The 13,559-nt window shown below is 34.2% G+C and overlaps 1 protein-coding gene across 6 annotated transcripts in view; it reads right to left on the bottom strand.

The window, feature by feature from the left end:
- Positions 1 to 912: 912 nt before the first annotated feature.
- TANK (TRAF family member associated NFKB activator) overlaps positions 913 to 13,559 on the bottom strand; it is a 103,969-nt gene continuing 91,322 nt past the window's right edge. For 4 of the 6 annotated variants that reach the window (XM_057551700.1, XM_007183167.2, XM_007183171.2 and 1 more), the window contains exons 5-8: positions 12,138 to 12,214; positions 11,377 to 11,492; positions 5,234 to 5,814; positions 913 to 1,772 (exon numbers count right to left, since the gene is read on the bottom strand). In XM_057551700.1, coding sequence (XP_057407683.1) covers positions 1,596 to 1,772; positions 5,234 to 5,814; positions 11,377 to 11,492; positions 12,138 to 12,214 — 951 coding nt within the window. In that variant the 3' untranslated portion in view covers positions 913 to 1,595. Of the gene's footprint in view, positions 1,773 to 1,804; positions 4,004 to 5,233; positions 5,815 to 11,376; positions 11,493 to 12,137; positions 12,215 to 13,559 lie in introns of those variants that run through there. The other 2 variants (XM_007183172.2, XM_057551701.1) reach the window with 2 other exon arrangements.

Below are 13,559 nucleotides of genomic sequence, written 5' to 3'. Positions count from 1 at the left end.
GAGAAGGAAAAAGAATCCCCTTTCATGAGATAGGTACAGTGGTATATTCTGGCTGGAACACGCTGGCAAGTTTTTATGTTTAATTTTGCGTGTGTGTGGGAGGAGTGAGCGAGAGGGGAGGCTGGCTGGGCGGGAGGTAGGGGGGAAGGGAAGAGACTTGGATAATTGTCTAGGCATTTCCATTCAGCCCCAGCGGCAATGAAAGAAAGATGTACATGCCTCAGAACCCTTCACAGTGAATGCCTAATAATGGCTATGTCACCTTGGTGAGGAAGATGTCAGTGTGATGTGCTTGGCACCCTGAGAAGTCGAAGCACCACTCTCATTCTTCCACAAGTTAAGGCTCTTCACTGTGGCACAGGTGATACCTGAACAAATTGTTCCAATCCCATATCTGAAACCCTCCAGCTTTCTACAACACTCTTTCCCAAGAAGGCTTAAATTTCTGTTTTGAGAGTTGCAAATCAGTGTTTACTTCATAAAATGGAAGCCATGCCTCGAACATTTTTAAAAATTAAGTGTGGGGTGGGGGAGGGAAGAGAAACCTAAAAGACAAGAATCATAGGGAAGAAAAATGAAAGGGAAGTCTCATTTTAAACAAAATTCTGCAGCCCTCTGAATTTGGTATCCTCTCTCTTAAATATCTTCCTCTCGTCATCAGGCAGGATGCTACCAATGAATTAACAAATTTCTCAACAAGAATGTGAACATTTCTAATATAAATTAATTAATATGGATAATCCTTACAGGGTTTTAGATTTGCTCCCATTAAAGACAAATGTTTTTCTTTAGTAAGTTTAGTTTGAAAAATAATTTTAAAATTCAAAGTGATCTACTAGTTATAATAAAATGTCACCAGATCTGGTATCACCCTTCTATCAGATTACTGGAAAGAAACATGAATTTTATGAATTTCCCCCAAATGTGATTTATTTATTTATTTAGGAACAAAGAACACATTAATTATCACAACATAAGTAACTCTTTTAATCATGTAACTAATTTCATCATGTTGCTCTACGTATAGTAAAAATTAAAACCATGTCTATTATTTAAAAAAAAATAATAAAGTGTTTAAATAATCCTACCAGTGATCTTATCACTGAGCAACAAATGTCTTAGGTTTGGTATTTACTCAGATGTTTATCTTGTCTGCTATTCTCTATTATTGGTTTATTCAAAAAGAACACCCACAGCATAAATAATCTAATCTTTTAAATGAAAACAAGTAAAGAACCCTATAAACATTTGACATCACCAAATTCAATAGATCTAACTAGAAATCCAAGCAATACGCTTAGACATTTGAAAAAAAACATAAATTACTGTTATACAATTCCATAAGTCACATACATAATTTTGAATTATGGTAATAAACACTGTAAACATGAATACAATGAATTACAGTTTTGTACAGAATGATCTTTTAAAAGGTAATAAAAGAAAGTTACAATATAAGTTTAGAAAAAAATTCAAATAGCTGTGACACTGGATTTTTCAATAAATTATCTTGAGCTAAGTTTGCAATCAAGTACATAATATTACAAACCCAGAATCATCGCATAGAACTTGATATGTCTGTTTTCAAATGCGTCTTAAGTCTCCCCATTAAAGTGTGAATTAAGATGCCGGAGGAAATCCCCCCTGGATGTAATGGATGGTGGGAAAACTGCTTGACAGAATTCACATACTCGAGGTATATGCAGTTCTGAGCCTGTGCCACTTAGTACCGATAAGTCACTGTCTTGATTAGGAAAGGGCTTCCAAACGGGCTGCAGGAAACAAATAAAAACATCTTCTGTTATTTGTATTTAAAATCAACTTGCATTGAATTTCAAATTCAAATTTTTTGAACGGGTTATGTGCGTATATATGAAATTCCCTAATATGAAAGCGAATTACCTTTCCTTTAGAATTGGCATGAGGACATGACTCAATTCTCTTTTTCATAAAGGGCATAATTTAACTTTAGGAATCACTTAAAATACACATTCATGCACTTTATCTTCACACATTAAAACATCTTTCAGCTTTAACACCAGCATGTTTTAATACCCCTTATCCCAATGGGTTTTGGAGTTTTGGAACAACAGTCAATAATTGAGACTTTAAAAAAATTAAATTCTATCTTTTCTATTTTATATTGGAACTTTAAGTTATAGGACCTTTATTAATACACAGCACATTAGACATGATGTGTGTGTACATGCATTTTGATCAAGAGCAATGTAATTTCGCTACTATGTATAAGCAAATACACAATGAATAAATCATATAGAAATAAGTGTTCTAATTTTTGAAAATAATTTTTTTAAAGTATGAAACAAATTCTATTGATCAGTTGTTTTTTGAAACCTCAAATATTTAATCGTTCAACAAAGTCCAAAATTGGATGCATTCTTTTGACTTCTTATTTTGCTCCTGTTACAAGCGCATACTTTGGCCTTCTTACCCTTTCTTGTGGCTAACTAAAGTGAAGCCTGTCAACAGTTGCCAGTTAAAGGATTATGGGAAGCATAATTCTACAGAGCTACCTCCATTACTATAAGCAACACCTACATACGCTTAACTGTACTTATTATTAAAAAATATCTAGAAGGGCCAGAAAAAGCATTTAGTTCAAGAGTAGGTGCTCAATATATGTTTGTTGACTGGAATATCTTATTTTCCTGAAATGTTGTAAACCAAATTATTTCTAAAATTTGCTTTCTTATCTTGACATATCTAAATTCTGGCACTTTGAGGAAAATCACCTCGAAATGCCAACTTAAAGAGACCCCTTTGTGTTCCTATTACTAATATGCTTTTAAAATAACAATCTAGTTCAACTCCTGACATAGTGTTAGTTTTCATTCCCTTAACCAATCTCTTTCATCCTAGTTAACCAATCATTACATAAACAGTATATTACTAACTGAAGCATTTGGGTTTCACGACATCACTGTCTTCTTATAAACATTTTACTGGACAGCTGTGTACAGTTGGTGTAAATATACAAAGTCTGTCTAAGCACCAAGATACATTCAAATATCAGTACAGAGGGTGTATAATAACACTGACAAATACTTTTGTGAGAAGTGGCAATTTTATTACAAAAAACAGTAATATTTAAAATACATATTTGAAATCTGGAGTAAAATAATTTCCTCTCTTCCATGATAAAAGAAAAGCAGTAATAATTGTGAGTATATAACAGAGTTAACTAGATTTAAATTTTAGTGTTGGCAGTTTAAACAAAAAGTACAATTGATTAATATGCACCACTCTAATGGGAAATTGATATGGATATAAATAAAAGATTATTATGTTAAAGATACTTTTAATTAAGATCTATAAAATAGTAATAGACTCAGAAGCAATTTAGCTTCTAAATTTGATGAGCCAATCTTCTACTGCCAATTTATTTTCAAAGTCCATACTTATCCTTCTCTATTAGGAGCTATTAGTTCGGATTTGAGCTTTTCATAGAATTCAGTTGGGACCCCAATCACTGACTCAGCAAAAGTAGGAAGAAAAGAAAATCACATAGAGCAAAAATAAGCAGATATATTTTAGACTTTATTATGATAGCTGAATGTATAAAAAAATGGTGTTAAGTAGTAATGATTGAGATAAAAGTAAGAATTTGAAATACGCAAACAAAATTTCACTTCCCTTTGTTATTATCGACAGCTCAAGAATTTTGTATTCCTCATAGTAGCTTTATTAAAACAAATAAAACAACAAAATGTTTTAAAAAACCCATTTTAAGAAATATCCTTTGAATCCTAAACTGTAACATGGCCTTCAAAACAAACGAATTTCTTTGCCTTTTCTGCCAAAATATCAATTATCTAACCTTATGCCCCACGTCTTGTGACAGCTCAACACCAATTCTCCTGCATTTTTTAAGCTGAATACTTTTCCATCAAGTTGTAATCACATACCAGCTGTTTCCCTTGCTGTAGCATAGAAAGCAAATGCACAATGCAGGGTGCCATCTACTGAAACATGAATGCACAGACTAGTAAAAGAACAAGCAAGAGATGTAATGGAGAAAAAAATAACAAGCATTAGAACTGATGCACTTCACAGCTCCACAGGAATTCTACTTGCAATAAATGAAATTGTTTAATCTGTTTCATTAAGTAGTAACTGTAACTGTGACTATGATGTGAAATAAGGTACAATGTAGAACATAAGTGAGTTTATAATTAAAGCTTATTGTCAGAGATGCCTAGTTTTCTCCACTACTAAAATATACCACAGCTTGACTATTGCCTTCTTTGTATGCTGATTTAAAAGTCTATAACCTATAAAAGTACTTATAAAGCCAAAGGGTATTAATCAAGTTGTTGGTGTTTTTTGGTTTTTGGTAAATTAAATATCTCAAGGCAAAGAGAAATCAAACAAATGTCTGCAAGTTATATTAGACACTTGTACCAATCTGCATTTTTTATGAGCTTCTGTTTATTGTAACAATTACATACTTTTCATTTGCCTTCAGGCATTAAACACCTTTTTTTTTTTTTTTTTAAACTTAAAGAATCATTTTGTAATAGAACCTGAATAAAAGGGAGGGTAGGAGTGGATTGGGGTGGGGGGCTGTAAGTAGTCTGCAAGCTTTAGAAACATGAAAGTATTTGATTAGAATCATACATATGTAGAGACTATTTAAAAAATATATTAGGCTGCAGATTAGAAACCAAAACCAAAACCAAAACCAAGCCCTACAGATCTACGTACTGTATAACTGAGAATGTAATAGAAGTATTATTTGAAAGACAGTTCGCTTATTTTCAGAAATAGAAACATACAATGTGATTATTTACTTATAAAAAAAATCATGCATTCTTGTAAAGATAAGTATGATACACACAAACTTTTTGATAAAAAAATGCCACCTGCTTCACAGAATGGAATTTAATAAAGAATCCTATTATAACAATGATACTGAGTTAAAAGCTTTGAATAAGGGACTAAGTAAGAAAGTGACACACACTAGATATGGATAAGGTTTACATGTATTTTAAAATGTGCCTTAAATTTTAAGGTACTTTAAAATGGAGCTTCATCATATTCATCTTTTAAATTCCATGTCATTTATTACAGGACTTGGATATTTTTAGAAAGCTTAACTTCGGCTAGTCATTAGTTTAAAAAAGATGTCTGATAATCTGAAAGATGCATATCTGTGCATGCATGGCAAAATGTGTGTTCACACTTAATATATTTGTTAATGCAAAACAGTTACCTGCTGTGGTCCTCGGATAGCTTTTCCTGGGGAATCGAGTGAAGGAAAAGGTGCATCAGATGGGTCCTGAAGTGGGAATGTATTTACATATAATGCATTATGGTCTCCAGGTGGCAAACACGGAGCTCTATCCAGAGTTGTCCTGATACAAGAATTTACAAGATTTGAGGGTTTTGTTTTGTCAGTTGTTTTAAGGTTTTGTATAGCTGAAGCTATGGGGTCAATTCCCTGAATTTCAAATAAAGTTTCTTCTGTTTTGACAAAGTTTCCCGGGTTGTCTCTGGGCTCCATATTAAATTGATCCTGGCACATAGCCTCACATGAGGCAGGACCAAGGACACTGGGTCTTTCTGGAGTGCTGTGTAAGAAAGTAGAGTCACTGTCCGTAGGTGGAAACTTGACATTGAATTTAGAAAGTGATTCAAAAGAGGTGTCTTCCTCATCTTGGCCCAATCCTCTTGGTGCGACAGATGTGATGCATGGTGCACCTCTATTTATATCATCTTTTGCCTGAGGCTTAAATAGCACTTCTTGTTTATCTGTTTTATCCGTACACTGTATAGGCACAGAGCACTGTGTCTCTGCAGGGGAAAAAAAACAAAAGGAAAACAGTCGCATTTCAATCCTTCTTAAAAATCTGAACGTTCAATTAGCTTTGGATAGATGAGTATTATTTTTTCTACTGGCTTTTACAGCAACTGAAGACAACTGGGAGTTTTTTACATTTGCTACCATCTTACACAGAAATATTAGCAGTCTCCAGCAGGTGAACTGGAACGTAGCTTATTAGTCACAGTTTAACTACTTTGTCTTTTCCTAGGTCCTTGTGCTGTAAGCCTTGCATCTTGTTCACAGTTATACTGCTCTACACTTAAAAAACATTTGCTTGTAGTGTATACATCTAAACATTTTGTCACTAATGGAAGCTGCAACTGTGAGCTTGCTTAGACAGATAAGTTATTAAAAGGGAAAACCCTTACCAGGCATATATATAGTATACAGGTTATGAATCTATATGAATTAGGTCATTTACTCCCCCTAATATCTCTGTGTGACAAAGTGTATCACCAATCAGCTTAGCCACTGTCTACTCTCTTAATACTATGTGAGGGCGTGGTGGTGGTGGGTGCTGGGAGAGAGAAGACTGGAGGCAAAAGAAGGATGAAATTTTAGGATACATGTTCAGAAAGCTCTATGTGAATATATGATTTTCTCATCTTATTAGAAAAAGGCCTCTGTAGATAACAGGTAGATATCAGGTAGATACCAGGACCTCTGTAGCTCATTTATCTAGAAGCCACTTATCCAACAAATTCAGCTCTCTAGGACATAGGCAAAAGCTAGAAAGTAAATAGTGCTTTTGAGGAGTCAGGCTAAGAGCCACAAGGCCCACAGATGAATTTTGCTCTTATTCTCATTTTAGATTTATTCTAACAAGCTCGGTGATGTCTCCCTAGTTCATAGCTGGTAACAAGCAGCAAACTACAAGGTATGGATATGAGCAGTTGAAAGCAGATATAGATATCAATAAGAGCTGAAAGCACGAGAGGAGACAAGAAAAACAAAAAAGCAGATATAAGAACTCAGAAAACACTACAGTCTAGTGTAGAGCCAACAAGGGCTACATTTTTCAATGCAAAAAAACAATGATCAAAGCACTCTCCATGTTGATGATACCGAGACATTAGAAAAAGCTAGATTATATTCCACAGTGTTACTTCAAGAAGACAGTGAGGGACTGTCCTGGTGGTGCAGTGGTTAAGAATCCACCTACCAATGCAGGGGACATGGGTTCGAGCCCTGGTCCGGGAAGATCCCACATCCGTGGAGCAACTAAGCCCGTGTGCCACAACTACTAAGCCTGTGCTCTAGAGCCCTTGAGCCACAACTACTGAGCCCGCGTGCCCTAGAGCCTGTGTGCCGTCAACTACTGAAGCCCATGCGCTCTGGGGCCCACGTGCTGCAACTACTGAGCCCGCGTGCCAAAACTACTGAAGCCCATGCGCTTAGAGCCTGTGCTCTGCAACAAGAGAAGCCACTGCAATAAGAAGCCTGCGCACCACAACAAAGGGTAGCCCCCTCTCGCCGCAACTAGAGAAAGCCTGCGGGCAGCAACGAAGACCCAACACAGCCAAAAAAAAAAGAAAAAAAAAAAAGAAGACAGGTTGGAGGTTGGTAATGTGTATATTTTCATTAAATGGACAAAGGGTAAACATTTTATTTTAAACTAGCACTTTAAAAAAGTAGTCATCAGTGAAGTTGTACATTAACCAACGATGCCTATTTGAGCAGACACGTTATACAGAGCACTGCGCACAGTGTCCAGATTCGTAGGCACTTAACAAATGTCAGTTCTTTTCCCTTCCTTTGGTCTTTGCAGTCTCGTGACACTTTTCTCTCTTTTGCCACAGCACATTCCAACACAGATGTTTTCTGTTTGGACATGATTGTAGTACAATGCCAACAGCTTCTTTGGTTCACCCTGTTATATGCCTACTAACCTCTCTTTAGTATGTACCATCTTCTCTTACTGGATTACAGCAGCCTTTGAACCACTTCCTTGCCTCTAAATTTTTCTCATATCCACTCTATTGTCTACACTGCTTTCCCCAACCCTCTCTTAGTTTTTCTAAAATACAAATCTGGTCGTGTTACCTTCTTAATAAAACCTTTTCATGGTTCTCCAAGACCTTCAGCCCTAAAACTCATATAAAGCTGTGCATGATTGGCCCTCTGTCACCTCTCCATGCTGTCATCTTTCACCACATCTGCTCTACTCCTTACTCCAGCTATAATGAACTTTGGTACAGTTGTCCAAACAGCCATGCTCTCTTGTCTTTGGGCCTTTGCACATGCTGTGCAGACTGCCTGAACTTCCCCCTTCCATTACTCTTTGCCTGACTCTTATTTGTCCTTCATTTCTTGGCTTAGGCATTAATTTCTCTGGATGGTTCTCTCTGGTTTCCCAAGGCTGGTTTAGTCATGACTCTTGGGTGCCCTGAGGACTATACACTGCATTGTATTTGCAAATATACCTCTTTCTCCCATCAAAGTAGGTTTCTTGAGGTCCTAAACTATGTTTTATTTCCCACTTATCTCCAGTACCCTGCCCAGCGCCTGCACATAGTATGCCCTCAATAAATGCATTCTGAATGAATCTGTGTTCTCTTTCCCACAGAGCCTAGCATAATAATGTACATTTACTAGATAATCTGTCTGTAACTAGGAGTGGTACAGTAATTGAGACCAAGCTCAATTGCTGTCGTTTTTCCTGGTAGCAGACGTAAGAGTGGCAGGAAATTCTAGGAAACAGTACTTTCTTTGTAGATTACATTTAATAATTGCAAATAACAAATCACGAAAACCAACTGTTGATGTAACCAAGTTCTTTAACACCTGAGAAGGAGGAAACACTTATCAAAATGTTCTTCAGTAGAACAGGAGAATAAAGAATCTGCTGCTGCTGATAATGACAACTATTAACATATACAGCACTTCTATGTGCCACACACTTATAACCATTGTTTGTGCATTAATTTAGAGGTTAATTCCAGGGCTACACAGCTAATGAATGAGTGACAGATCTGGAACTGGAACCCAGGCAGCCTAGAGCCTGTGCTCTGAACCATTATGATAAATTGAACGTGCTGGTTTCTACATTATAGAGAAGAGTCTCCAAAATGACAGAAATGTGCTTTGAATTTCTTTTCCAGTAGTAGATATCCCCTTTGTGAACAAAACATGGAAAACCCAAACAGGTGTAATAAAGCATATATTTTCTTTTAGTATAGCTAGCTGGCATATCTCAGCACATTAAAGTAATCTTTTGAATTAATCTGTTCAAGCAATGAGAGTTACTATTTACAAAAAAAAAATTTCTTTTTTAAACGTTAAGATTTCTAAGGTTACTAGAAATCCAAGCTTAGAAAACTTAAAAATCAAACAAGGTGCATGAAAGCACTTGTCATTCTGACACTATACTAAGAAACATGATCAGGTGAGCTAATTGTCTTTCTATTTTGTTTACTTCAAGACGTGTACTCCTGCAAGGAAAAAAAAGTAAAATGAGAAAATTTTTTAGGTTCTAAATTTTAAGTATAGGTTGTCCATTTGGATGACTTTTCAGTTTAATTACCTTGTATATTGACAAAAGAAAAAGATCTGAGGGTTATTTTAACCTCTAGTCCTATATCCTTGTCTCCTGATCGCCACTGAAATATGATCCTACTTCATGGACCAAATAGTACTTCTTTTTGAAGCCACAATTACTTAAACATACATTTTACCTTTGTCCTTTCTCAAGGCTATTGTCATGTGGATGAGAAGCAAAAAAATAAAAAGAAAATGTACAATTCTACTAACTCAGCAATTTATGAATTATATCTGTTTACTTAAAAGTAAAAATCAAATTTTAACAAAAAAATAACACAGGGGACAATAATGTTAAATAAACTCTTTCCAGCTGTATTATGCAAATCACATTTAAAGTAGTTCCTTTCCATTTGTATTCAATGTAGTGTTCACTCTTAAAAAACCTGAATAGGCATCTTTTTCCAAAATATTTCTTTTTCTTTCTTTCCCCCTTTGATCTACTACTGTCAGAAGCATAATATTTGATATTGTGGTTTGTTTGGAGCCAGCAAAACTCCACTGGAGTCTGTAGCACAAAAGACCTAAAACATTTCAAGAATAATGTTGTATTTATTATTTGTGACACAGTTAATATAAAACATAAGAATAATGTTAGGAAGCAGTTTTAGTGGGAAGGAAATTGAAGTTAAACACTCAGTATTCTAGTTGACAGATACATACTCAGATTTAGACTTGTGCAATTTAAAAATGGTCAAAGTATTAAGCCATTGTTAACGGGGTAGGTTCTTTGTGTAACAATGAATATGTCACCATTACAATGTTTTGATACTACGCTGATGTTCAATAAAGCACGATTAATTCTAGGTACTACATCTCTATAGCTAGTAGATTTTAAATAAAGATAATTCTTTTATTGGTACTTCAGAAGTACCTAGTGTCTTTAGTCTGCACAAAAGATCAAATTCTCAAGAAAATGACAAAAATTAAGGTGGAAACATTAGAGTTCCTTTTGGGGAAGCAGAGGGAAGGGAGGGGAAGAAGTAAATTATGTTTGTCTACAAAGATTGTTTTGCTTCTCCAACAGCACACTGTGTACATTTTCTGAAAATAAAACGGTAGTAGTAAGCAAAAAGTGAATTTACACTATAAAATGATTTTTTAAATAGCCTAGCTATAAGAGCTGTAAGAAATGGAAAGTGATCTTTAATTAAAGGAGTGTTAGCACTGCTGCAACATCTTTCAGAGTAAAAACTGTAAATCACAGCTCTTGGGAATTGTAGGCAGAATATCTCAAATCACAAGGGTAAAGGAGAATTTATCATTATAAATGATCAGTTTACCTTCCTTTTGTTTACAGGGGTGCATGGTAGCCAGATTCAATCCCTGGTATTTTGCTATTCATGTCGAACTACTGAGGCAAATACCAGGAAGCCGGTCTGGGGTTTTAGGGAAGGGTGGAGCTTTTAAAAAACACATTGCAATATATCTGTAAAACAGATATTCCTTTTAAGTTATATTTTATACTTAATTTGTACTTTGTACCTCCAACAGAACTGGCCTCATGAAATGTGAAATGTTTATTTCTTCAATCAAATTACAAGAATCTATCCATGGTGTCCAATTAACTTTCAGGCAGAAGTTAAAAACAAACCTAATATTATAATTTTACTTACCTCATATGTGATAGTGTAGCTTCAAGGTTGCTTACTAATATATCAATTAATGTTTAATAAGACCCCCAAATAGCAACTGAAGACTTTGAGAGATATATCCTATATTTATTTTTCCAAGGTGGGACTTCTCATTAAGATGATTAGTAATTATGTCATTCAGTTCAATCTACACAGTGCCACATAGAGAGGGAAAAGGCCAATAATTATATAATGCAATACATTACAGAATTTAAACAGTACTTACCCATTATAAGTGGTGAGAGGCACAAGTTATAGATCCTCAGCACTTAATAAGCATTTAGAAATATTTTCACAATCAAAAGTAAATCAGTTTCAACCAATAAAATTAATATTACTGTACATTAAATCAAACCTTACCAGTTACAGTGGCTGGTACATTAAGTTTGCTTAAGTGGTCTTTTTGTGCTTTGGCTAGCATGCATATTCTATGAAATTCTTCTTTCAGATCCCAGAAAGTCTTCTCTATATAACCTCTAAAAATAAATCAACATTTTAAAATGTAAGGCTATATCTTCAAATTTTAAAAATCATGATTGAATTTACATAGCACTTTTTAATGCACCACAAAATAATTACTGAAAGGTTAAAGTTAAAAAAAAATCATTTTAAATTCCTAGAAAATGTTTCCTAAAACAACTTTAATATTTGGAGAGTCAGGTACAAAGTAAGTGATAAATTAAAGTTCTAATACATAAATGTAGCAAAGACTAGCATACCTACTTATTCATATATCACACTTATGCTGGCTGTCTCATTCTTACATTAGAAATTTCAGTGTATTGACTTTTTGTCCTCTGTGAACATCTTAAATAGAAAAAATTAAATATTCCTCACTTTGATAAGGTTAACATTAAGAGCCACCCATACAAAACAATGTGGCCATAGTACTTGTTCTACTGAAATAGGAGAACTTCAGAGAATTCAGTTTTTAGACCCATCTCTGCTATTAACTGTATGACTTATTTAGGTCATTTTAACATGGAGGAGCCTTGAGTTGTTCTCTTCTAGTTTTAAAAGGCTGCTTTTTCTTACAATTGCTAAAAATTTAAAATATGTACATAAAAATATATTTCAATATTTATAATTTGTAGGGTTGGCATAAAAGGATATAGAACTACCTTTCATGGAATAAAGGAATGCCAAGACTCCTTGGTGAAGTTTCTTTTCTTGGAGAAGAAACCTCTTGTCTTCTTACCTTAAAGATATAAAATGATTACCACTTTAAATTGCTTCTAAACTCAAATGAGAATGGGTTAACAGAAAATACAATAGAAAATTTATCTTCCTCAATGAAAAATAAGTTTAGTTAGCTTACAGATATATATATATATATGGTACAATAGATTTTTTTTTTTCAACGAGAACATTCAGGGAAAAAGGAAAATGAAAGTAGAAAAATAAGATGAAGACATGAAGTATTTCTGGTAACTTCTTCAATTACTATTTCCAGTATTGCTAATTCAAGAAATTTCCTCAAATTCACATCTTGATGAAATTGCTACTCTGATCACCAAGCATCTGACATGACTAGAAACTTTAAGAAAAATATCCGTGTGAGTTTCCTTTTTTTCCCATTGTTGGCCTATACATTTAAATCAATGTCTTTGTATTTTGTTATAGATTCTTTGCTGAGAAATGTGGCTGTATTAGAGGAATAAAGAAAACCAAGCTACAGCTCCTTAGCATTTAACAAACATTTTAAAGATAGTGCAATTATGTATTTAAGCTCCTTTAACACAAGTTCCTGCCACCACCCTGTGGCTTACACTGGTATTACATTCATCATGACACAAAAGTCAACATTTAGATTTTTAAAAAATCTTCAGTCATACCTAGAGAACTTTGTGTACCTTTTAAAACTACAAATTGATAAATCCAAATATTTGAAGAAGTCCTAATATTATTCAATCATTTATAATTTGGCCAAAACTGTATAGGGTCTTATTTAAGTTCAAATTCAAACCAGTGTTTTATATTAGGTGACTTTTTAGATTTTATTCAATTAAGGTCATTGTAGCTCTTACTAAAATGGATGATTTTACTTCATTGTTTCTTATCATCTGAGTACATCTCCCTTATAATCTTGCTTTTCAAAAGGTTCTTTCAATTTCTTAAGAGTCTTATTTGTTCTTTAGGGAAAAAACCTGATTCCAGTTTGTTTCTCTTAAAATTAGTATCTTCTCCAGTTTCTTCAGTTTATTGCTCTACTTTTTCAGCTTTTTCTAAATACTAGTGTTTGCTTACCATTTCTAAAATAGTATATTACTTTACAGTAATTAGCAAAATATAATCTTAGCAACCCAAACAATTTTTTTTATATATTATGTCATTAGACTTAGGTAAAATAAAGATCATTTGCTGCTGCATACTTTTTGTCTGACAAATATTTAGGCCATGTCTTCTTCTGGATTAAAACTGCTTTACTGAGCTTTATAAAGTAGTCATATCAAAAGACATTTTCACATTCACAGTTTGTTTTTAAAAGTGGTAGACAAGGCTTTAGTGTTATGTGCAATTAGAACACTCAATGGATTTTAGTG

Source organism: Balaenoptera acutorostrata, chromosome 8 (assembly GCF_949987535.1).
Source record: "Balaenoptera acutorostrata chromosome 8, mBalAcu1.1, whole genome shotgun sequence".
Lineage (NCBI taxonomy): Eukaryota > Metazoa > Chordata > Mammalia > Artiodactyla > Balaenopteridae > Balaenoptera > Balaenoptera acutorostrata.
The sequence above is the reverse complement of the archived record's forward strand: the minus strand, read 5'-3'. Positions and strand labels throughout refer to the sequence as shown.